The 27,048-nt window shown below is 39.1% G+C and overlaps 1 protein-coding gene across 1 annotated transcript in view; it reads right to left on the reverse strand.

Moving 5' to 3' along the window:
* EHD4 (EH domain containing 4) overlaps positions 1–27,048 on the reverse strand; it is a 104,703-nt gene that overhangs the window by 75,031 nt on the left and 2,624 nt on the right. Inside the window, exon 2 of the mRNA XM_069105818.1 lies at positions 13,047–13,223. Coding sequence (XP_068961919.1) covers positions 13,047–13,223 — 177 coding nt within the window. The remainder of the gene's footprint in view (positions 1–13,046; positions 13,224–27,048) is intronic.

Consider the following 27,048-nt stretch of genomic DNA (forward strand, 5'->3'; position numbering starts at 1 on the left):
TTAGTAGATAAAGTACCTGTGATATGCATCAGTGAAAGAGGCAGCATTATCAGCAATGAAATTAAAGATCATTTAAAGTATCTGAATATCTATTTTTTTTTAACTTTTCTTTGCTGTAAGTATGTCAAGACCAAATGCAGAAACTTTTCCCATGTGTTGTCAAGCTCTTTTAATTGTTGCTGTTGGTTTTGTTTTTGACATTTTTTTTGCATTTTTAATTTATGTGACAAGTGCAATCCTAAAAATGGAAATACAAAGAATAATGTAGGAAAATATGGTGCTCTTATTAATCATTCAGTGCTTAATAAAGGTTTCTTCAGGTGTGGAAGTTCAAGGAGTTGGATGAGGGATGAAACGTTAGGGGAATATATATCTTATTAAACCGTCCTTCCCCACCTCAGAAAAGATGTCTTGGCTAACAAGGAGGAAAAAAAAAAACCTAGAAAAATTTCAGTAATACAATGAAGACAGAAACCACAAAGGGAAATAGTTGCCATGTCACTATGCCTTAAAGTTCACAGATGGACTAAAATATGCCAGATCCTCACCATAACTGTCCTCGGCATCTATAGAACTATAGAGCAAAGTGTCTTCTGATTAAATCCTTTCAGGTTTCAGGAACCAATGCCCTTGAATGGAATCCAATACAGACTTGCCTTATGCTGAATTTCATTATAAAACTAGTGTAGGGTGCTGTGGTGAGGTTTCAATGCAGAAAATAGAAACACCTTAACCATATTATCATGATTCTTTTCTGAAGCTATTACATTTCCTTTGTTGCACAAGTATTGAATTCCTCCTACAAGCTCTGTGCTTGCTTCTCAGAAATGCATGGATAAGATCAGTCCTATTTTCTTTGGAAGTAAACCTAAAGAACATACATACATAAGTGTATATAGGTATATGTATACTTACACACATGTGTATGTATACATATGGATATGTATGCATGTATGTATACGTTCCTATAGTTTGCTGAATGTGTGGCACTTTCTTTCTAGAGTAATCCAGAAGCACTCTGGTCTGAGAGCAATCCCACACATTTCTCCTGGGATAATGCACAAGCTACAGTTACAGTGATAAGGGAGATGTAATAATCTGCCCCTTGGGAAAACTACTTGTTGCCTGAAGTGCGAAGCAGTTGTAATGACCACTTATTAACAAAGGGTATTTGAAAGGATGAGGTGGTATTGAAATTAAAATAGTATTCTAGCTACTTAGTTAATTTCTCTCAATGTACTCTGTCCCACTAGCGTATGGCATGTTCCCTGAGGTACCAGACAAGTCTAAAGAAGAGGTTTTATTGTGTATTTGACCTGACCAGAATATGCTCCCCAGAGGCATGCCCACTAATTTATCTCTGAGAGAGTTCAGTTTTGCCTAATGCTCTTTTATGACAGTCTTGCTAAAAGAACATAAATAGGGGCGGCCTCGGGATGACCTGAGGATCGAATCGGGGCTCAGATACTTAGCACCACACCCAGAAATAAATGGCCATGTAACCTTGAGCAAGTTACTTAACCCCAACTGCTTTTTAAAAAAAAAATAAATAAAAGAACATAAATATCAATCATTTAACAAACATTTATTAAGCACCTACTATGTATAAGATGCCAGAGAGGAAAATATAAAAAGGAAATAGTCCAAGCCCTCAGGGACCCTATATGACTTGCCTAGGGTCACACAGATAATGTCAGTGGCAGAATGTGGATTCAGGTCTTCCTGACTTAAAGTCCAGCATTCTATCATAAGCTATGATTCCTTTTGAAATACAGTGATTAAGTAGTATCTTAACATATATCTTGAACATCAGAAGTATTTAATAAATGTCTGTTTAGTTGAATTTGTTGAGTTATACTTATATATTTTAAAATGTTTTTATGGGGCGGCCAGGTAGCACAGCAAGAAAGAGCACCTGTTCCAGTGTCAGGATGACCTGGAGATCGAATCCTGGGCTTAGACACTTAGCACCCATCCAGAAACACCTGGCCATGTAACCTTGAGCAAGTTACTTAACCCCAATTGCTTAGGGGCGGCCAGGTGGCTCAGCGAGTAAGAGCACCGGCTCCAGTGTTGGGATGACCTGGAGATCGAACCCCGGGCTCAGACACTCAGTACCACACCCAGAAATAACTGGCCATGTAACCTTGAGCAAGTTACTTAACCCTGATTGCTTAAAAAAAAAAATTAAAGTGTTTTTATTATCAACTTGCTATATATCAAGAGATGTAAAATTTCTTTATAAGAGGCTTATAAAGACCACACAAATTTCTATTACAGATCTCTCTCTCTCTCTCTCTCTCTCTCTCTCTCACACACACACACACACACACACACACACACACACTTTATCATGTAGCCCTAATACTGCTGTTTGTGTTCCCTTATGAACTTTCTTCTGTTCTTTGAATATTAAAAAGTCTTTCACTGACCCTGTTTTCTTTTTTCATTATCACTATCCATATCTTTCCTCCCATAACTATGCCTCCCCATCAATAAATCACACCCTTGTAACAAGTACAATCAAGCAAAACGAATCGTACATTTAATTTCAATACCACCTCATCCTTTCAAATATCCTTTGTACAATGTATGAAAACTGACCCTCTAGTGAACTAGAGGTGTGAAACAGTCTTCCCACAGATCCTATGTAAACCCCAACGTCCCCTAGTGCTGCTGATCCAGATTAAAATGTAATTGGGAAGTATTTAACAAAATAAAAAAAATTACAGTAAAACATAGAAAACATTGCATTTTAAAACTAAGTCAATATGTAGCTTTCAGGGACCCTTATGCACAGATTAGTGACCCCCATTTCCACTGGAGTTTGATACCATTGCTCTAATTCATTGCCATTCTTCTAAGGGGTAGGAAGAATGCCTCACCATTAATCTTGTGAAGTCATGATTTTTGTGGGTTTATTTTATAGCCTGTTACTTTACAGAAGTTATTGTTCCAATTCATTTTTGGCTGAATATTGTTCTCTTAGTAAACCATCTTATCATCTACAAAAAGCGATCATTCTTCTTACTCTTGGCCTGTATTCATTCCCTCAATTTCTTCTTTTTTATACTTTATTGTTATAGCTAGTATTTCCAAAACTACATTAAATAAATGTGTCAATAATGGACATTCTTGTTCTGCCCTTGATCTTATCAGGAAAACCTCTAGCATTTCTCTATTACTGATAACTTGCATTCTCCGTTTTAGAGATACTATTTTTTTTTCCTTTTGGAGGGCAATTGGGGTTAAGTAACTTGCCCAAGGTTACACAGCTAGTTTTTTGTGTGTTAGTGTCTGAGGCTGGAACCGAACTCGGGTCCTCCTGACTCCAGAGCCTGCGTTTTACTCACTGCACCACCTAGCCGCCCCAAGAGACTATTTTCTACATTAATGAAGAGCCTATTTATTACTAAGCTTTTAAAATTTTTTTAAGACATAAGTAAGCATTGTATTTTGTCAAAAACTTTTCCTGCATTTATTGACATATTATGATCTTTGTTATTAATATAGTCTATTATGTTTATATTTTTCCCAATATAAAAGCAACTTTGCACTCTAGATAGAAAACCAACCTTGTCATAATATATAATCTTTGAAATATGCCTTTGTAGTTCCTTTGCTAACATTTTATTAAATATTTTTGTATCGATATTTATTAAAGATATTGACTGGGGCAGATAGGTGGTGCAGTGAATAGAGCACTGGCCCTGGGGTCAGGAGGACCTGAGTTCAAATTTGACTTCAGACACTTGACACTTACTAGTTGTGTGACCTTGGGCAAGTCACTTAACCCCAATTGCCTTGCCATCCCTCCTCAAAAAAAGAGAGATTGATCTATAGTTTTCTTCCTCTACTTCAGTGGTGTCAAATTAAAAGTAGAAAAGGGCACCTAATCCATACATGAGGATCCCCACAGGTCACATATTGCTTTATTTTTAAAAGAGAATGTTTTCTATGTTTCATTGTATTTTGTTTTGCTAAATATTTCCTAATTACATTTTAATCTAATTCTGACCACACTCAGGAGTGTTGTGAGCCACATATTGGATATGTCTGCTCAACTTCATGCCTCGTCTTCAGTATCTCTACCATGTTTGTTTCACAGAAGGAGTTTTGTAGATTCTCTTCTTTTTCTGTTTTTGAAAAGAATTTATGTGATATTGGAATTGTTCTCTGAATGTCTGATAAAATTCACTTGTAAGTTAATCTGGTCTGGGGCTCCCTCTCTCCTCTCTTTCCCCCGACACCCAACCTTTGGGAGTTCCCTCATGGGTTATTCATTTTCTTTTCCTGAGATTGGGTTATAGAGATTCTTCTTGCTCTGCTAGTCTAGGCATTTTACATTTGTATAAATATTAATCCACCGGTGTATGATTGGGCAAAATAGTTTCTTTTTTCTTTTTTGAGGGGGGAAGGCTGGGCAATTGGGGTTAAGTAACTTGCCCAAGGTCACACAGCTAGTAAGTGTTAAGTGTCTGAGGCTGGATTTGAACTCAGGTCCTCCTGACTCCAGGGCCAGTGCTCTCTATTCACTGTGCCACCTAGCTGCCCCTTGCAAAATAGTTTCTAATTATTTCATTCATATCCTCTATATTTGTTGCAAATTCTTTATTTTTACATTAACAAATTGCTTTTCTCTCTTTTGTATCAGACCAGTTGACAGCTTAATTTACCAGTTTTTTTTAAAATGTCCTAGTTTCATTCAACAATTTGGATTTTTAAAAATTCTTATTTTTTGTTTAATAGTTTTTTTAAAAGAAAATCTGTTGCTCTTCTAGTTTTCTTTAGTTGCATGCCCAATTCACTGATTTTCTCTTTCTCTTTTTTGTTTATGAAAATATGTAGAGACACAAATTTTCCCATGAGGATTATTTTGACTACAATCCAAAAGTTTTCACATGTTGTATTATTGCTGTCATTTTCTTTTTTTTTCTTTTTGGAGGGGGGAAGGCAGGGCAATTGGGGTTAAGTAACTTGCCTGAGGTCACATGGCTAGTAAGTGTTAAGTGTCTGAGGCTGGATTTGAACTCAGGTCCTTCTGACCTCCAGGGCGGGCACTCTATTCACTGAGCCACCTAGCCGCACCCCCTGTCATTTTCCTTAAAGAAAATATTTACTGTTTTTGTGATATGTTGTTTGACCCACTGATTCTATAGGATGGAATAATTTATTCCCCACTTAAGTTTGAATTCTTTCTTCATATGCCCTTTATTCATCATAATTTTATTATATTCTGGTAAGGAAAGAATGGGCAGCTAGGTGGCACAGTGAATAAAGTGCTGGGCCAGGAGTCAGGAAGACTCATCTTCCTGAATTAAATCCGGCCTGAGATACTTATTAGCTATTTGCCTTGGTTTTCTCATCTGTAAAATGAGCTAGAGAAGGAAATGGCAAACCACTCCAGATGGACATGACTGAAAAATGACTGAGAAATTACAGCAAAGAAGATGTTTCTATTTTTCTGCATTTGTTCATGAGGATTTTACACTTTAGCAAATGATCAATTTTTGAAAAATTACCATAAGAAATATGCTTACTTTATATTTCCAATCAATAACAAACAGCCAGATATTTACAGACATCTACATTTTCTAAAATTCTCTTCAATTCCTTAACTTCTTTTCTTGTTTTTCTTTTTTGTCAGATTTGTCTAGCTCTGAAAGAGACAGCTATTAGAATTTTGCTGTCTATTTCTCCCTGGAAGTTGGTCACCCTTTTTTTAAGTATTGCAATACTATGCCATAATAAAATGCCAAAGTAAGTATACTATTAACTATGGTACCTTTAAACATAATCTAATTTCCCGGTTCATCTCTTTTAACCATGTCTATTTTTATTGCTGCTTTGTCTGCTTTTTAAAATTCACTTGAAGGATAATAAATTCTTTTATAGCCCCTGGTTTGAATTATATGAATCTTTGGTTTAAGTGTTTTTCTTATAAACAATATACTGTTGGATTCTCCTTTCTATCTTCATTTTGTGAATAAATTTATGCCATTTGTAGTTATGATTATTGGTGTGCTTGTTAATTTCCCTCCACTGTATCCACTTATACTTGTCCCTCTCTTTTCTCCCCACCATGGTATTTGCATAGAAAAAGGAATTTGATCAGTATTAGTAATCTAGAATCAAACTGGTCCCTTTCTTCTCCTCTACCCAGATCTTTGATTCTTACACTTTCTTCCTCCTTTTAATTCATCCATTTTTGTTGACACTCTGAAACTAATATATTTTGCTGACTTTTCCCTCTCTGACTCTCCCTCTTCCTCTTCAACACCCACCCCTTCCCATACCCTGCTTATTTCCTTATTGAATTGAAGATATGTCTACATCAAACTCTGTGTGTGTATGTGTGTTCAACCCACTTTTTTCAGGTTCAGATAAGAACAGTGTTCATGAGACACCTGCTCCTTCCATGACTTCCCTCCATGTTGTGTATTTTCTCCTACTTGGGTACTCTAAATAGACAAATTAGTAAATTCTACCCCTCTTTTTAAAAATTTTCTCCCTATTCTTTTTTCTTCTCTTTTTTCCCCCTCTTAAAAACAAGCAAAGTAACAAAATCACTTGCAAGAACTATATTTGTCTTGCTTTCCTTCCCTGGGTTCAAATAATACTTATTAGCATATTAATTCATGAGGAGGCTTCACATCTTCATCTCACTTGACCTTTCTAGTAGACTTTGTGAAATGGATAGCAAATAACAGCCTCCATCTCATTATCTATGTTGTTTGTAGTAATGTTCGATTTGGAATAAAATCAGTTTGATGGGGGGGGGGGGTGTGTGGAGGAACTAAAGTAGTCTTTTCTTATTTGGTACCATTAATTGTAGACAGTGTAAAAAAAATCCCCTTTAAAGATTTTGTTGCTGGTTTAGCTGAGATTTGGTTATTGTGAAGTGTTCTGGTATGACAGAAAGTTTGAGAACTACTGTCTTAGGAAATGGAAAGTCATTGCTTGATCAACTTGTTAAATCAATGACCTAACTTCCTCTTTTATATATCGTTAGTGATACAACTAACTTTTCATTTCCTCCTAATGTAAAAAGGGGTGGAGTGGGACTAGATACATTCTAAAGTTCCTTCTATCTCTGCATTATATTTATGACTTTTGAATTTTAGACTGAACTCTACCCAAAAAACACCACTTACTTCCTTTCTCTAACACAAATGGTACTGGTGTGTTCTTAGGAAACAGAAACTAATTTTCAAGCAAATCATTTTTAGGAAAATGAATCTACAACAAACCCAAAGGTTTCACCCATAAACAATTCTCTCCCCTCCCCACCTCCTAGTCCTACAAAAGAAAGTCAGCCAAGTAACAAATATGGGTAAGAAAAACCTCATTAATTTGACCTTAGACTGGGAGCTGTTAGAAAGCTGGCTTGTTGGGGTGGCCAGGTAGCACAGAGAGTAAGAGCACCAGCTCCAGTGTCGAGATGACCCGGGGATCGAATCCGGGCTCAGACACTTAGCACTACACCCAGAAATAACTGGCCTTGTAACCTTGAGCAAGTTACTTAACCCCTGATTGCTTAAAAAAAAAAGTTGGCTTGTTTACTTTCCCTTTATCACTTAAAAATAATTTGCTAGGCAATTAAATTAGTTATATCAGCAAGACTGCAGGGGAAATGTTTACACACTTAAAAGAACAAATACTTTGAACCACTTATACTTAAGTAGCAATTCAAGTAATTACTAGATTATTACTGAATCTTATTTAGGCTGTTGTATTGTTTCCAAAAATCTTCATTTGATCCATCCATTCCCCACCACCTATTATATCATCTCATGTCTCTCTAGGGCAGCCAGTAGTAACAGTGGGTCTGGAGTCAGGAGAACCTAAGTTCAAATTTGGTCTCTGATACTAGCTATATGAACCTGGGTAAGTCATTTAGCCTCTGTTTGCCTCAGTTTCCTCAACTGTAAAATGAAGATAATAACAGCACTTACCTCCCAGAGTTGTTGTGAAGATCAAATGAGATATTTGTAAAGCACTTATTCCAAAGCCTGGCACATAGTAGGAACTTAGTAAATGTTTGTTACCTTCCTTCCCTCCCTTTTGCGGCTAAACTCCTTGAGAAGGCACTCTTCAAAGGTGCTGCCATTTCCTTTCTTTTCACTCTCATTAATTCTCTAAAGTCTGTCTTCTGACCTCATCATTCAACTGAAACTGCTCTCTGAAAAGTTATTAATGATCTCTTAATTGCCAAATATATTGGCCTTTTCTCAGTAGTCCTCCTTCTTGCAACTTGTGACACTGTTGACAACTCTTTCCTCCCTGATGGTCCCTTCTCTTCATGTTTTTAGGACCCCACTTTCCCTGGCTCTCCCACCTATTAGACTGCTCCTCAGTCCCCTTTGCTCAATCCAGGTCAGGCTCACTAACCATAGGTGTCATATAGGACTCCACCCTGGGTCTTCTTCTCTGCTCTCTATAATACTATTGAACTGGGCAATCTCATCAACTCCCATGGATTTAATCATCACTTCTTTTCTAATGATTCTCATATCTACTTATCCAGCCCTAAGCTCTGGGCTGACCCTGGAGGTCTAGCTTTTCTAATTGCTTATTGGATATTTTGAACTAGATAACCTATAGACATTTAAAACTCAACAGGTCTAAAACTAAACTCATTATCTTTCCTCCAAAATGCCTCTCTCCCCTCCCCCCCAACTTCCACATTATTGTTGAGGACACCACCAGCCTCCAGGTAACCCAGCCTCATGGCCTAAGTGTCACTCTTTATTCATCACTCTTTCTCTCACCACTTATGTACAATCATTGCCAAGGCCTGTTTATTTTACTTCCATAACATCTCTCATATACTGCCCCTTTCTCTCCTCTGACATACCCACCATTTCGATACAGGACCTCACCACCTCATGCCTGTACTATTGCAAAAGACTGTTGACTGGTCTGTCTACTCAAGTCATTCCCCACTCCAGTCCATCTTCCATTCTGCTTCCAATGTGGTCTCCCTAAAGTGTAGGCTTGACCATATGACACTCTGCCCACCCTCCCCAACTCAATAAACCCCAGTGGCTCCCAATCACCTCAAGGATCAAATTAAAAAATCCCGTTTGGCATTCAAAGCTCGTCATAATGTGGCTCTCCTTCCTACCTCTCCAGCATTCATACACCTTATACCCAACTCTACTACACCTTATATACTCTACAATCTGGTGACATGAGCCTCCTTGCTCATCCTCTTAAATTTAATGCCTTTCTTCTGCTGATTACTTCCCATTCATCCTGTATGTAGCTTGTTTGTACATATTTGTCTGCTTGTTGTTTACCCCATTAGACTGTGAGCTCCTAGTTCTTTTACTTTGAATCCCCAGCACTTAGCACAGAGAATGGCACATAGCAGGTTTTTATTGACTATCTATTCATTAAAGCAGGATAATATTTCATTGGCCTGCTTAAAACTACTACAGTAGGTACTTGAAATAAATAAGATTGCATATTTTTAAAGTATTATATAATTAAGAAATGTCATTAACTCAGTGTAGCTTCCAAATTATTAGTGGGGGTTAGCCATAATGAGTTCTAAAGTTACTCAAAATGACTTCTGGATTGTGTTTGTCATGAACCCCTTCATTAGCATGGGACAAAAAAAAATAGGAAGCTGACCAATAAGAAAATAAAAAGCCAATATCCAGTTCCCAATCATAATATAATCAATCCCCTATCAGGTCAATATACAATTTATACACAGCTTGGATGAGATGGGAATTACGAAATCTATTCCTTTGTATGAGAGAGAGGATGCCTTGTCATCTTCCCTGCCCCTGAGGACCTTCAGATTCTCAGCACTGGCATTTGACCCAGTGACATAAGGAACCCTGGCTGGGCCTTGCCATCTGCCCTGTAGCTGAACTTCTAAATGTTCTCTCTCTCAGTTAAAACATGATCCCCCAGACAGCAGACTATGTGATTCTTCTATTTGTATAGATATCACTTAGCAAAGTGTTGACACACACTAAGTTCTTACTAAATGTTTTGTCATTCATTTAATGAATATGAAATCCCACTGTTTTATGATGAATGCTAGGGAAACATGAGGGACACAATGAAACCAGTTCATTTTAGGACCATCATTACCATGGTGCAAGTACTTTGATTCTTGAGTGACATAGGTGCTGCCTATCAGTAAACTCTTGTGACAGAGTCATCTGGGAGAGGACTGCTCCCAGGCCCAGTGGGTGTAATGCCCTATCAAACACGGCCTCCAATTTCCAAAGCTCTATTCTCACCAGGCTGATTTATTTTTTTACCGGACACAAAGATCTACAAACTATTTTCTATAATAAGAGTCTAATTCACTATCTCTGAGTTTCCAGCTTCCTTATGTTTTAACTTAGCACAGCCTACCAAATTGAATGTTCTCTCTGAATGACAATGGAAAGGTAAAAAAAACCAAGCCTTTCAGAAAGCATTTAAACCTCTGTATATTTTGAATGTAATCTTATTTTTTTAACATTTCAATTTATCATTTTTAACATTTTTTCTTTTTAAATTTTGAGTTCCAAATTCCCTCCTTCCCTCCTACCCCTTCCCATGCTCACTGAGATGGCAAGTAATATGATCTCAAGTATACATGTGAAATCATGCAAAGCACTACTATAATTCCAAATTCAATAATAACAGCGGGAAATCCACATTTTTGGTAATTGAATTCCCACTGATTCAAGACACTTAATTAAATGTTTAATGTTTTGTCTTTATGGGAATGAAAGGGACTTGGAGAGGTCATCTGGTTCACCCCTCTCTGCTTTTGGAACTTCCCCAAATTTCTGAGCATCTCTTCCTATTCTGAAAGACATCTAGAAAGACGCAGTATTTCAGGACTTCTGTCAGCGCTGTCCTGTGAACTCCTCCAGAGTAAAGACTGTCTTTTATCTTTCTTTTTATCCCCAGTCCTTAGCACAATGCCTGGACTGTGATGGGCTCTTAAAGGCTTGTTGACTGACTGACTACCTCCCCTTTCCTAAGTTGATAACAACTACTACTCTGGAGCACATGCCTTCCTTGCTCTGCCAGCTCTCAAAGCAGGGGAGAAGAGGGTTCAGGGGAGAAGAATAGAAGGAGAGAAAGGTGAGGGCAGAGAAAGACAAGGGGTAGGAAAAGATTATGAAGAAAAAAGGAAAGGTCAGCTAGATGGCTAGGTAGATAGAGCACCTGCCCTGGAGTCAGGAGGACAGGAGTTCAGATATGACCTCAGACACTTACTAGCTCTATGACCCTGGGCAAGTCACTTAACTCTGATTGCCTCAAAAAACAAAAACAAAAAACCACATTCATATATTCAAAAAGAAAACAAAAGGAGGGAGAAGAAGAGTGGGTATGGGGAGGAGAGAGTGGCATGTCAGGGTTAAAAAGGAACCAATATTAGTTCCTTCCTTTTCCCCCCCAAGGTCTGCTGTTAGTCTTTTCTTCATTCATAATAATAAGGAGCATAAGGACATGGACTGGACCTGTGATTTCACTGTAAGTCAGTCCATCAATAAGTATTTATTAAATACCTCCTATTCCAGGCAATGTGCTAACTGCTGCAAAAGATAGTCCCTGCTCTCAAGGAGCTCACAATCTAAATCACTGGTACAACTCCCAGGAGAAGAAAGAAACTCCTTCTACCAAATGCAGATCAAAACATTTTCTCCAAGATCTATGGACTTAGAACAGGAGAACTTAACCTGGGGTCCATGGATCCCCAGGGGAGTCTGTGGATAGATTTCAAGATCTGGATGGGGAAAATATTATATTTTTTATTTTCACTAATCCCAAAATGAAATTTAGCATTTCCTTCAATTTTTAGAAACATTCTGAGGAGTCCAGAGACATCACCAGACTGCCAAATAGTAACACAGAAAAGGATAAAAACCCTTGATTTTGAAAGTTGCCTATAGTATGGAAAAGTTAAGCAATTTGCCCAGCTCATATATGTCAGCAGCAGGACTTGAACCCAGGTTAAGGACACTTCTCTGTCCTCTATGTCACATTGACTCTCATAGTAATAACACAAATAAATTAAATCCTCAGATAATTCCATATATCTCCCCCAAAGAACATTGACCAGAGTTGCTAGTAAGTATCAAAATCCCTTTTTTTGTTGTTGTTCTGAAATTATTTTACATGCTAAACAAAAAAATTTTTAAAGAGATCTATATTGGGGGAGGAAGGGTCATAATGCCTAAAAGAAGCCAGGTAATGGATAAATCAGCCCAGAGATCATTGAGATCTCACAAAGCTTGAGATGAATTAATACAACCTCCTACTCAGCTCAAGGATCCATTCTACAGCACCCTTCTGAGAATGGACAGCACCTGTAAGTGACTAAGGAGTCATTCCTTAGCAAGGCAGCACATTTCGATTTTTGGATGGTCCTGATTAGAAAGGTCTTTCTTATAATATAAGCATAAATCTGCCTCCTGCTAACTTCCACCCACTGGAAGTTCTGTAGCTACACAACTTAAATCTACTCTCTCTTCCATATAATAGTCAGTTCTTCAGGTATTTAAGACCACTGTCATATTCCTCCCTAGGTTCAACACCCCCAGTTGCTTGAAATATTCACAATATGAACTTTCAACTTTGTGGCAACCCTTTTCCCAGCACACTTCAGTTCAACACTGTTGTTCTTAAAATATGGCAGCCACAGTGGAATGGGATATTACAGTTCTGACTGATACAGAATACAATAGTTTTTGGCATATGGACACTCTCCTTCTAATAATTCTCTTATTAATGTAGCCTAATAATACATTAGAGTATTTAGTTTTGTTTTGTTGGGGGCAGGGGAGGTTTGGTAGTTGGTTCTGACTGTGGGTTTATATTAAACTTGGAATCCACCAAAAGTTCTTCTTTTTCCCCACATGAACATCTGTTAATGTTAATCCTGGTTACTCAAATCCCATCTATATTGCTCTACTGACTAAATCTAATTCTAGTATTTTACACACAGTTGGCTGCAATTCAGAAGAAGAAAATCTTCCTTAAGATAAACATAACAACAAAACATATAATGAAATCTTTCTTACCGGTTGAGGAATGCATTTCCAAAGCGACTAAGTTTTCGGAATGGCTTTTTGGGATCCACAACTAAAGCATTTCCAGGGGTGCTGCCTTCAGTTTCTCCATACATTACAGCAATAAAAGAATCTGTTGTGGGCTCTGGACCAATCCTCATACCTGGAAAATCCTGCTCCAGTAAGTACCTGGTAGATAAAAGGAAGGAGGAAAAAAAGAAAAGAAAAAATGAACTTGGGGCACAAAGTAAGAGGCTAAAAAGCTTACTGGAATCAAAGATTCTAATATGTAAAGCAAATTCATTTTGAGGGATGGGGTTTGCAAAGTATAAGTCCGCCATGGTTAGATGAGCCAGGCATCTTCCTGGGGATAAGAGGAATGGGAAGAGTAAGGGGACAAAAGGACCCTTGTGGCAAAGTTACTAGAGAACTAAGGAAGTACACCCTGAATGTTGATGCACTGGGGAAAAACAGAACCTGTTCATCCAATTCTGGTTACAACTCTGACCATTTTTTTGTTATTTGTTGTTTCAATTGTGTCTGACTCTTTGTGACCCCATTTGGGGTTTTCTTGGCAGAGATACTATAGTGGTTTGCCATTTCCTTCTCCAGCTCATTTTACAGATGAGGAAACTGAGGCACACAGGGTTTAGTCACTTGCCCAGAGTCTGATCATTTTACAAAGAGGAAAAGCCAGAAGCAACCCTACAAGAAGGAAAATGTTTGATTATTTCACCATCTTGCTAATGAAGAATCTTCAGAGTTTAAAATCTCTCTATTTGGCTTGTATCCAGCCTCTGGGAAGCAATGGTCAAGCTTTTGATAGAACTGTTTCTGCTTTTTTCTAGCATACTATGCCCTATTTATTAGTAGGCCCTTCTATTGGCACATCAGGCCATAAACAGAAAATGTAATAAATTCTGGGAGATGCATTGTTTTCTTGTAATTGGCAAGGAATTACACCAGGGCTTCCTAATATTTTCCTACTTAACTGGCCCACTTACATATTTTTTTTTGCCTTTTTTTGAAGGGCAGTTGGGGTTAAGTGACTTGCCCAAGGTCACATGGCTAGTAAGTGCTATGTGTCTGAGGCTGGATTTGAACTCAGGTTCTCCTGACTTCAGGGCCGGCACTCTGTTCACTGCACCACCTAGCCACCCCATCCACTTACATATTTCTTAATTTGTTGCAGTATCCCAGGAGGCAGTGGTGGCAGGAAAGGACATTTCCATCAAAAATTCAGTAGGAAGGGACAGGGAAAGGTTCAGACTAGATGTCACAGACCACTATATCCAATAATAATAATTAACAACAACAACAGTAACAGTAGCTCACATTTATGTATTGCTTTACACTTCTCAGAGTCATATAATGGACAGAAAGTTGGCCCCAGAGTCAGACTTGTCTCTGACATACACTGGCTGTGCAAGCCTAAGAAAGTTACATAACCTTGGGGTGACTAGGTGGTGCAGTGAACAGAGCACTGGCCCTGGAGTCAAGAGGACCTGAGTTCAAATCCGGCCTCAGACACTTAACACAAAACTAGCCATGTGACCTTGGGCAAGTCACTTAACCCCAACTGCCCTACCTTCCCCCTCCAAAAAGCAAAAAAAATTTTTTTGAAAGTTACTTAACCTCTCAGTACACTAGTCATTTCATTTTCTCAGACCAGAAATTGCATAGAAACTGCTGACTAGGACGGGTAGGGTTTCCCCATCTTTGGGTTCTCTTTGTCAATGTAATCACAGGTCCAGTTCCCATCTATTTACATTTGACTGGGGGTACTGTCCTCACCATCCTGGGAGGTAGGCAGTCCAAGAATCACCATCTTTTGTGGATGAGGACACTGAGGCTCAGAGCTTATGTGATTTGCTCGGGGGTCATTCAAATTTTAAGGAATGAAGTTAGGACTTCAACGAACTTCATTCCTCTCATTGAACTAAAAGTGCAATGAATGGTCTTTCCATTATACTAAACTGGCCAAAGTAATTCTCATTCTAGGTTCCTACTGAGAAGGGTGAAGGGATGTGGAGGAATAGATTAAGAAACATAGGAATGGTCTCAGTCCCTGATCACTGATTAGCTAGCATGCTGAAGACCTACCCATTCTTGGGGACTATTGCACAGACTGTCAGATATAGCTGACATGTTGGTTTATTTTGCTGAACTAATTTTTTTTCCTCTGTTTCTTTTTTCATCTTTCTTACAAGGGAAGTTTCGTTAGGGAAGGGAGAGGAAGCACGGGGTATATTTGAAAATTAATTGGATGTAAAAATAAAAAGCATTTTCCAAAAAGATGTGCCTATTCTAATGATCTTCCACTTAGATTTATTTTCCCCCCCAAAGTACACTGTGTCCCAGAAGTCTTAGTGCTTTAGCAGCTTAAAGCTGCACTAAGACTTTTGGGATACACTTTGTATATAGATATGTATAATATATATTCACACACACACACACACACACACACACACATAGAGGACTAATTTCAATTTAATTCAACACATTTATTAAGCTACTGCTATGTGTCAAACACTGGTGCTCTGCCCTTTGGGTTACAAAGACAAAATTCCCAAACATTCCGTATCTTCATGTACTCTGTCCACCGGTCAAACTAGAATATTAGCTCTTCCTCGACCTCAGCCTATCCCTTCCTGCCTCCATGAATTTGTGTAGGCTCTCCCCCATGCCCGGTTCACTTTAGGGTGAAGAGGGAAAGAAAAATCATGAACACTGATTTTGCTCTCTCTTCCTTTCTGACCCACTTTCTTCCTCTACAAATAAGAACAGCTATGTGGGGGGGAGGGGGGCAGGGGGAGAGGAGGAAGGGTGGAAACCTCTTGGAACGTATTGCCTATGGGATAAAACAGTGTAATGAAATTCAAAACCCCAAAGAAGAACTACACATCATTCCTTCCTGCCTTCACAAAGCCCCAATTAAAGTTCAATCTAAATGCTGAGAAACTCTCATTGTTTCTGGGTGCATCTGGAAAAGAATGGGACTGTGGCTCAGAGGACAGAGGGCCAGGATCACCAGGTTATTTAGAAGAGGTCTTAGGAAGTCATGCATTACAGGCAGTTTGGCAATGCCATAATGCACAAAGTGCTGGGCCTGGAGTCAAGAACATACTTCTTCCTGAGTTCAAATCATCCGAGTTCAAATGATCTCTGACACTTTCTAGTTGTGTGACCCTGGACAAGTCATTTCCCCCTGTGTACCTCAGTTTCCTCATCTGTAAAATAAGCTAGAAAAGGAAATGGCAAACCACTCCAGCATCTCTGCCAAAAAACTCCCCATGGGGTCACGAAGAGTAGTACATGACTGAAAACGACTCAACCACAACGACAAGCTCTAGGCAAACTGAGCAGTGGGCTGGCACCTAGAAAACTGCTGATTTTATTTAAAGATCTCTAAGGAAGGAAATTATGCAATTCCACTTAGTCACCCATTCTGGTGTTAGAAAATCATCTGAGGTAGAAATGCTTTTGTGTTTAACCTAAGACCGGATGAACTTGACCCACCACCATGGAGGAAGTCAGATGGACATCAGTGTGCCCTTCTTGTTGGATAGCCTGTTCAGGTGGAGCTATATGACTTCTAAAGTCCATTCCAATGCTGAGATTCTATGAATTCTTAGCTGGGGTAGCCAGGCACAAAGAGTCTTCTTAAGCCAGACTCTTGTATGCTGGGGACCCCAAAGTATCATCAGATGATCTTCTGAAACACTTAATAAACCTCATTAGTTTGGAATAACTGGGGGGGGAGGGAGGGAGGTGTCAGTCTAGAACAGGGGACAATATGAATTATAGGTTTTTTTAAAATGAAGTATTATGACTTTGGAATACACAAAGTAACAGGAACAGCTAACTGCTTTAATGAATAGATGCATTGTTTGCAAGTAATGCACAGATTGTATGCGTGGAAATGAGTGCCACCAAATGAAAATGGCATGAAGTGAACAAAAATCTCCAGTGGCTCCCTAGTGCCTCTAGGAAAAAATGCAACCTCCCTGGGGGCCTCTACCTCAAGGTCTCTACCATCTGGCTCCAACTTACCTTTCCATCTTGATTTCAATTTAATTCAATTCAATACAACATTTATTAAGAGACTGCTATGTGTCGAGAACTGGTGCTTTGCCCTTTGGGTTACAAATACAGAAAACCCCAACCATTCCCTGTGTTCATGTACTCTGCCCACTGTCCCTTCCTGCCTCCATGAATTTGTGTAGGCTCTCCCCCACACCCTGTTCACTTTAGCCTACTAAAATTCTTTCTTCAAGGACCAGCTCAGTCAGGTACCACCTCCTCCAAGAAGTCTCTCTATTCCCCAGGTGAAGGTGATCTCTTCCACATCAAAATCTCCTAAGGTACATTCTCTGAGTCTGTCTTTAGCTCTTATTACAGTCTACCACAGACCATACCTATCTGTGTCCAAGCCACAGCCACCCTATTAGCTCCTTAAGGTTGGCAGCTATCTCATTTTTCATGACAGTGCATAGCACAGTCCCTTCCATATTCATTGTTGTTGTTGAATCATTTTGTGTCTGACTCTTTGTGATGCCATTTGGGGTTTTCTTGGCAAAGATACTGGAGTGGTTTGCCATTGTCTTCTACTCATTTTGCAAATGAAGCAAATGGGTAAGTGACTTGCCCAAGGTCGCACAGCCAGTAAGTGTCTGATTTGATTTGAACTCAGGAAGATAATGAATCTTTCTGACTCCAGGTCTGGCACTCCATCCACTTCACAACCTAGCTGCCCTTCCCTTCCACATAGTGGGCATTTAATTAATGCATGCTGAATTGAAAAGATATAAAAATATTACCCCAGCAAAATGATTTTGTAAAAGTCAATTAAGGTCATCTCCCAATGATGCTGTAAAAGGGAGGAGCTAAGGAGACACTAATCCCACCTCCTCATTGGAAGGTCTCCCAATAAGGATTGCCTTACATTCACATTTGTACATTGTTTTACTTATGTCAAATAAAAGCAGCTCAAAGTTAGAATTGGGGGCAGCCCCACTCCAACTGGTTGATGCCTTGGGGTGCCAATAAACTCCTTTCATCTTAAGAAAAAGTCAATCAGGGGCGGCTAGGTGGTGCTGTGAATAGAGCATCAGCCCTAGAGTCAGGAAGACCTGAGTTCAAATGTGGCCTCAGACACTTAACACTTACTAGCCATGTGACCTTGGGCAAGTCACTTAACACCAATTGCTCTGCCTTCCCCCTCCAAAAAGAAAATAAAAAGACAATCAAGCTTTTCTTAAATGACTATAAAATGAGAAAACTGAATGCTATGATCTAACGTCCCTTTTAAGCTTAAAATCATTTAATGATCATCTATTTTGCTTATGTTATTAATGTGCTTAGTGAATTCCTTTTTTTTTTTTCCTTTTGGAGGGTTGAGGACAGGGCAATTAGGACTAAGTGGCTTTCCCAAGGTCACATGGCTAGTAAGTGCTAAGTGTCTGAAGCCACATTTGAACTCAGGTCCTCCTGACTCCAGGACCAGTGCTCTATTCACTGCACCACCTAGCCACCCCAAGAGTTGTGTCCTATTTTTTAATAGAGGGTGAAAAGGTAAACTTTATCACAACCCTTGTTGAAATTATCATTTCCAGGATTCATTACAGTTTAGTATATATAGTTTGCTTCAAGAATCAGTAGGTGTTGGTGCATCTAGGTGGCACACTGAATAGAGCACCAGCCCTGAAGTCAGGAGGACCTGAGTTCAAATCTAGCCTCAGACACTTAACACTTACTAGCTGTGTAACCTTGGGCAAGTCTCTTAACCCCAACTGCCCTGCCTTCCTCCCTCCAAAAAGAAGAAGAAAAAAAAGAATCAATGGGTGTTTACTTGCCCAAAGTCACACACCAAATGTCTGAAACTGGATTTGAATTTAGGTCTCCCTGACACCAGACCTGGTACTCTATACACTATAGTACCTAGCTAGGACATCACTCTATCTTTCCTGCCTTCTTCTTGTCCCTTTCTTCCCTCATTTCCTTCAAAGCTCAACTCCATCGCCACCTCCCACACCCCCCAAAATTATTTTGTATTTATTTTGTATATAATGTGTATGCAATTATACACATAGATTTCTCCACTGAGAAGAATGTGAACTCCTTGAGGGCAGGGATGGCTGTGTTGTTTTTATTTAATAAATGTTTGCTACTCACAAAAAAAAAAGGAAAAGAATCAATGGGTGACTTGATCATTAAAAAAAAAGGAAAAGAGGCCTGAGGTATTAATGTGACAAAGTAATCCTAACAAGGAAAAGTCATCACATACAGTCTCTGTGTAAATCGGTTTCATATTGAAGTTTTTTTCTTTATGACGTGAGGACTCCTTGGGGCAGGAAGGGTAGGAATATATCTGCGGTGGGGGGGGGAAAACAAAAACAAAAAACAGAAGGCAAAAAAGAAGTCTAAACTATTTCTTGACATTCAAACAGGTTTGATTTGAACTAACTCCAAACTTTACAAGCAAGTTTAACTAGAATATTATTTTTGCCTAAGAAAAACCTAAATGCTAGAACCCTGGGCCAGGCTGTTATTTAGGGGTTTGTTGGTGGAGGGGCTGTGGAAGGATTTTTTGTGTTTTTTTTTTATTTTGAAATTACCATCATGAATAACTTTGGTTGATACTAAGAATACTAGTAGAATTGATTTAATTAAGGATAGAGTGGAAAAATAAAATATAAACCATCAAGAATTCCTATATCACCATGGGGGAGGGGCAGAGGAGGGGAGACATTTGCTGATCTAACAACTTGGTTTTTTGTATAGTACCTGCTCAAAAAGCTCAAGAACAGTTACAAAGAAATTTAATTTAGGGAACCAAAAAGAACTTGAAAAAGCCTTCCTGTTTGTGTGTGTAACTGCCTTCAAATAGCACTGGACCATGGTCACAGGAGGTACACAGATGGCCCCTGCTCTAAAATCTGTATGCCATGATTAGGGCTCCCTAATTTTATTAGGAGAGTACTACTTTCGCACAGAATGCCATCATCCTTCCTCTTTGAACCCTCAGGCAGGCAACAAATGTTCTAATTTGAGAATCTTTTGCATATTTTCATGCAACTCTTCATATGGTTTCAGAGACTAACTGCTGATGACTCCAACCCTGATACCTCTCCTGAGTTCCATTCTTGTATTTCCAGTGGCTCATTTCCACCTTGATGTCTCATCAACTCAAATTAAACATGTCAAAATCAAACTTATAACCTTTCCTCCCTGACTTCCCTATTTCTGTTAATTCAGCTCAACAAAAAAAGCATATCATATGCCTACTGTATGCTAGGCACAGAGTGATCCAGAGAAGAAACAATGCCCCTGCCCTCTAGGGGCTTATTTTCTTCTCCAAGTCACAAAAGTTTGAAAGCACAAGTTTTTGGGATATTTTTTTTACTCCTTTCTTTTATTTCCTTTGTCTAGTCATTAGATTCCATTTCATCCTTTGTAATTGCTTGACTCATCCTCTCCTTTCTATTCTTATTGGTACCACTCTGGTTCAGGCCTTAATTATCTCATACCTGTACAACTATAATGACCTCCTAGTTGATCTTCTTTTTGGTCTCCCCCCACTCTAATCTATCCTGAATGTTGCTACCAGATTCTTTTTCCTAAAGAACAGACTACATCATTCCCCCATCTACCAAAAAAGCAACCAACCAACCCTTTCATGGGCCCTAAAATTCTTTAGCCTGGCATTCAAGACTCCTCCCAAGCTGGCCCATGTTGATCCTTGTGACCTAAGCTCCCGTTATTCTCCACCCTGCCTTCTGCTCTCCTCAAATTTATTTCCTGCTCCCTCCCTACCCATCTAAGCACATCACATTTTCCATCCTTGCTAGTCTCGGTATTACATATCCCCTCTCAATGGCTTGGCTACTGAAATTCTACCCATAAGGCCCAATTCAAATTCTACTTTCTCCATGAAGCCTTTTGTGATTGTTCTCTCGCCTCTCAGAGGTTAAGTCACTTGACCAAGGTCACACAGGTAAAAGAAAACAGCAGAAGCCCTTGTGTAATGCACGGTCTTCTGTCTTCAAACCCAATGCTCTTTCCACTTTTCCATGATGACTCCCATGTGCTGGGAGCCATCTGGCATCACCCTCACATGCCCGACCACAGGGGTAACAATGGGCATGCGGTGTAAACGGTGCTGTAAAGCTGTTGTGGCTATTCAGGCCATCAATGACCCAGGTCAAGAGGCTTTCCTGACTTCCATTCAGGAAGAATTCATGGTAAACTGTTATGTTTCAAGATCATCTCCTAGCCTTTTGGGCCCTTATCATAACTAGTTTAAGCCTCTCCCTCCTCCCCCTTTTAACTACTTACCTTTATTTTTTCTCCCATTACCTTTTGCAGATACTTCCCTTCATTTTTCAATTTTACATAGTGACAAATAGTTTTATCATAATATTAATAAAAACTCATACATGGCACTTTAAAGTTTCAGGTTGCTTTCCTTCCATTAACCCTGTGAGGTATTTGATGCAAGCCTATGTCCTTATAGATAAAGAAATTCTGGTTCAGACTGGTCTACTTGCCCATGATCACCTATCTGGGAAGTGTCCCATATGGGAATTCAAACTCAAATCTCCTGATTCAAAGGGCAGGCCTCTATTTACTGTATGCAGGCTACCTCTCTCATTTATTTTCTGTTTTCCAGCCTTTCCTGCATTTATAACACTTGTAAAGAGATGTCTTAGAAAACATGTCATTTGGGACAGCTAGGTGGCACAGTAAATAGAGCACTGGCCCTGGATTCAGGAGGACCTGAGTTCAAATACAGCCTCAGACACTTAACACTTACTAGCTGTGTGACCTTGGGTAAGTCACTTAACCCCAATAGTCATGCCCTTCCCCCTGCAGAAAGGAAAAAAAAGAAAGAAAACATGTCATTTTCAGAGTAACAAAATCAGGACTATTGTTAATAACTCCACAGGGTTTTGACTGTTTTTATCTTAAATCTACCTTCCCTCTCAAAGAAACAAGCATATAATTTCAACTCACAAAAACCTTGACTTTTAAGACAAGGAAGTACTAAAACCTGACAACCACTCACTCAGGTACAGAGAAAAGACAGATGAATTTTTGTTTGTTTGACTCCCAGGATTGCCCAAAGTGGCACACTTTAAGTCTGAGGGGTCTCTATCTATGATACTGCCTACCACTAGGGTTCAAAGAAACATGATGTTACAGGAAGGCTAAGGAATTTAATCTCATAATCTGCAAATACATCAATTTACATATATATGTATATATATGCATGTTGAGTTGAAGCTTCTGTTCCTTGTTCCTGATTTCTAGCTGAGAGAACCTGGGTTCTCAGAGGCCACTTTTTTATTTTTTAAAGCAATTGGGGTTAAGTAACTTGCTCAAGTTTACATGGCCAGTTATTTCTGGGTGTGGTGCTAAGTATCAGAGCCCGGATTCGATCCCTGGTCATCCTGACTCTGGGGCCGGTGCTCTTACTCACTGCGCCACCTGGCCACCCCTTAGAGACCATTTTCAATTCTAGGAATGACCTGAAGTTCAGCTAGTAACACAAAAGATACAAATCTGAGTTCTAAGTTAGAAATAGGGAAATAGGTTCCAAGTTCAATGCTTTAGTCTTGGCATCAGCTTAGCCTGAGTGGCCCTAATCTAATGACACTAGACTCAAGGAATAATTCTGAAGCAAAGAGATATGTGAAAGGTTTCTTTCCTGTTTTAGAACTATGGTTCTTTCACTCTAGAAAGGTTTAAAATTTTTTTTGGTTTATGAATGGCTAAACAAGTTGTAGAATATGAATGTAAACTATCATGCTATAAGAAATGAGGAGCAGACAGACTTCATAATAACCTGGAAAGACTTATATAAACTGATACTGAGTGAGGAGAGCAGAACCAGGAAAACATTGTATACAATTACAGACACATTGTATCTGTGATGACTAACTTTGATAGACTGGGCTCCTCTCAGCAATGCAAGGTTATAAGATAACTCCAAAAGACTCATGATAGAAAGGGCTATCCACATCCAGAGAGAGATTTATGGAGTCTGAATGCTGATTGAAGCAAACTGCTTGCTCTCTCTCTTTTTTGTTTTGTTCCTTCTTTCTCGTTGTTCATTCCATTGGTTATAATTCTTCTTTACAACTTGACTAATGTTGATTGTGAAAGTATTTGTAGAACCTATATTGGATTGCATGCCACCATGGGGGGACGGAGGGGGAGAAAATTTGGTACTCAAGGGATTGTGGAACTGAATGTTGTAAACTAAAAGTAAATAAATTTTTAAAAATTTGCTTTATGATAAACAAAACAAAACTCTGCTATTAGTTCAATGAGTCTATTTTCTCTCAAATATAAACAGAAGTAATGGAAAGAATCTGTTTGATGCACCTCACCCACTTTGAAAACAGCAATCTTCCTTAAGTCATTGAAAAAGTAAACAGTTATATCAGTCATCTGCACTTAAATTGTTTCCGTATTGCCCTGAGAAGCTTGCTACATAAATTCTTTCCTTTTTATTTTTCCCTTCAGTTAAGTCAGGTGAGATGTTACCATGAAAAATGCTGACTTGAATAAATTCTGAGGTCAATTTCATGTTTAAAACTCTCCAGAAAAGTACATTGGCCAAGTAGTCAGACACCACCAGTCTGAACACGTTATGTCTCTTTGTGAATTTTAGGGTCCTCATCTCTCTGGCAGGAGGTAAGGGGCATGTTTCATTTTCATTCTTTTGGCCACGTGGGATATAATTGCACTAATCAGAGTTCTAAAGTTCTTCCAAGTTGCTTTTCTTCACAATATCATTATCACTGTATAAGCTATTCTCCCAGCCCTGCTCCCTTTGTTCTTTATCAATTCTTCCCATTTCCCCTGAAATTGTCCATTCCATCATTTCTCATGGTGTGATAACATTCCATTATATTCATATGCTATATTCATATGCAATAGGGCAGCCTCTCAGTTTCTAGTTTTTGGCTACCATGAAAAGAGCTACTATGTTTTTATACCTATAGATCCTTCTGTTCTTTCTTTTATTTCTTTGGGGTATATGGAACAGCTTGGCCAAAAGGTATTGCATAGTTTGGTAACTTTCTGGGCATAGCTCTAAATTGCTTTCCAGAATGGATCCATTCACAATTCCATCAAGAGTGTACCAGAGTTTCTGCTTTTCCACAGCCCCTCTAATATTTGTCATTTTCCTCTTTTCTTTTCTTTGCCAGTTTGATAGCAAACCATCATTTTCTGATCTGTTAAACTGGGATAAGGTCTTAATCTGCAGTCTCTTTGCTGTAGGAAATTCCCAGGTGAGGAAACTCCTTCTACCAATGTAAATCTGTGCTTTCTCCATAACTTAAGACTTAGAGAGTTGCTTAGAACACTAAGATGTCCAGTCTAACCTCTTCCTTTTACAGATGAGGAAACCAAGGCACAGAGAGGTTAAGTGATGTGCTAAGGTCATGCAACTGACAGAGGATTTAAATCCATGTCTCCATGCACCAAATCCAATGATCACACTTCTGACTCTATCAAGCTCTCATTTATTATGCCTTTTCTCCAAAGAATTAAGCCTCTTTTTCTTCTAATTCTTTTCTATTTTCAAACTAAACTCAGATCTTCCTTATTCTAACAAAACTTTTCCTCCATCCTGTCTGCTGTTGCAACTACTGAGCAACCTTGTTTTTGCTTGCTACTCCAACTATTTGAGCTTATCTTGTCCAATTACATTTAGGGAAGGGGTTGGGAAAAGGCATTTATTATGTACCTACTACATGCCAGGCACTGTGCTAAGCACATTAAAAATACCTCATTTGATTCTCACAACAATCCTGGAAGGGAGGTGCATCTGATTTTACAGTGAAGGAAACTGAGACAGGGGTTAAATGATTTTGCCTAGACACATCTTCCTGCATCTGACCTCATGGGGTGGCCAGGTGGCGCAGTAAGAGCACCGGCCCCAGAGTCGGGAGACCCGGGATTGGTTCCGGCCTCAGATACTTAGCACCCACACAAAATAACTGGCCATGTAACTTTGAGCAAGTTACTTAACCCCAATTGCTTTAAAAAAAAATCTGACCTCAGACACTTACTGACTGTGTGACTCTGGGCAAGTCATTTAACCCTGTTTGCCTCAGTTTCTTCATCTGTAAAATGAGCTGGAGAAGTAAATGGCAAAGCACTTCAGCATCTTTGCCAAGAAAACTCCAAATGAGATCAGGAAGAGTCAGACAGACTGAACAATTCCTTTAATAAACTCTGTTACTGAAAATTGTTCGCCAAACGACAATGATAAAAGCAGGAAGGATACTTCCAAAATCAACACATCAACATTTAAGCCAAATGCATTTCCACTGAAATTCATTCATCACTTTTTTTAGGACTTTTCTCATTCATTTCTTATTTCTTACTTTAACTATGGCTGACTAAGAATGCAATGTGTCATCTTCAAGGTCGTAAAGCTTCAAGTTAGTGTTTAATAAATGATTAATAAGAGCACATACAAGTCATAATGACAAAAACAAACCGGTATAACAACACCAGCTCCTCTGAGCAAGTAATATCTGGGATACTATAATTATCTACTACGTACTTATATTGTGCCTTTTATCAACAAATGTCATGGAATTCCCATTACCCACCTTGGTGCCTGTCACTTATCATATGGTTTTTATTACTTGTGAATTTGAAAGATACTCAATGTAAAAGTATGAGTCCTCAAATGTAAAATTTATTTGTTCCCTTTCAGGCTGAGATTTTTGGTAAAGAATATAAAAGATAAATTTAAAAAGAGATTTAAAAGTATCCCTTCTATTCCCACCTCCAAAAAGAACCCCAAACTGTCCTCCTACAAAGCTTAATGGGACAAATTTGTTGTCCAGAAATACTCTTTTTCAGAGAATTTCAGAGTTGAAAGGGTCAATAGGGACCACCTAATTCAACCTGTAGCTGGACAAAAATCACTTCTCTAGCACCCCATCCAGGGGTGATGCAGCCTTTGCTTGAAGACCTGTAACAAGGGAGGCCCTTGTTATCTCTGGAAGTAGTGTATTCCATTTTGGGAGTGCCAATTGTTAGAGATTTTCCTTGCATGGAACAAAATTCTGTTTCTCTGAAGCCTCTGCAGACTGCTTTTGGTTCTGCCCCTCTGGAGCCAACAAGAACAGAATTAAGCCTTCTTCCCACATAGTACTTCTTTAAATAGCTAAAGGTAACTACCATGTCTCCCCAGCTCAGATCTCCTCTCTCTGCACTCCCCCCTCACATAGTCTTGCTTTCTCCAGGTTTTTCAATTGATCCCTGTAACAACAATAATAACATTTATATGGCATTTATCCTTAACCAATCAACCCTGAGAGGCAGGTAGTCTTATTTTCCCCATTTAGAGATGAGGAAACAGAGGCTGAGAGAGGTTAAGTGACTTGTCCAGAATCACACAGCTAGTAAGTGCCCAAGGCAGGATTCGAACTTAGGTCTTCCTGACTCCAGGCTCAGGGTTCTAACCTAGCTGCCTCTAAAGCATGTATGGCATGAAGATCCCTAGGACCTTTACTACCCTGGTTGATCTCTTCTGAACCCTCTTCAGTTTATCATTGTGTTTCTTAGAACATGCAATTTGAATTCTAATTTCATTAACATATCTTGTTTATGCAACAGGCATAAATATACTAATATAGCCTTTTAAGATTTAAAAATTTAAAAATCCTTACAAAAACACTGTGAGGCAGGTAGTATAGGTATTCTTATCCCCATTTTACAGATGAAGTGAGAAGTAGTGGAGAGACAGCTGGCCTTCAAGTCAGCAAGACATAAACCTGGCCTCTAACACTGGCTTCATGACCCTGGACAAGTCACTTTACCTCTTAGTGCTTTGGCAAATCTCAGCCTATAAAAAAGCACTGATCTGCACTGATGGAGAATGTTCCTCACCAAGAGCATCCTACACCACACCGGTCTAGCTCAAATCAAAAATGGTGTGTGTGTGTGTGTGTGTGTGTGTGTGTGTGTGTGTGTGTGTGTG

Source organism: Petaurus breviceps, unplaced genomic scaffold (genome assembly GCF_028583685.1).
Source record: "Petaurus breviceps papuanus isolate PSGF00001 unplaced genomic scaffold, PetGlider_PUasm1.0 77, whole genome shotgun sequence".
Taxonomy (NCBI): Eukaryota; Metazoa; Chordata; class Mammalia; order Diprotodontia; family Petauridae; genus Petaurus; species Petaurus breviceps.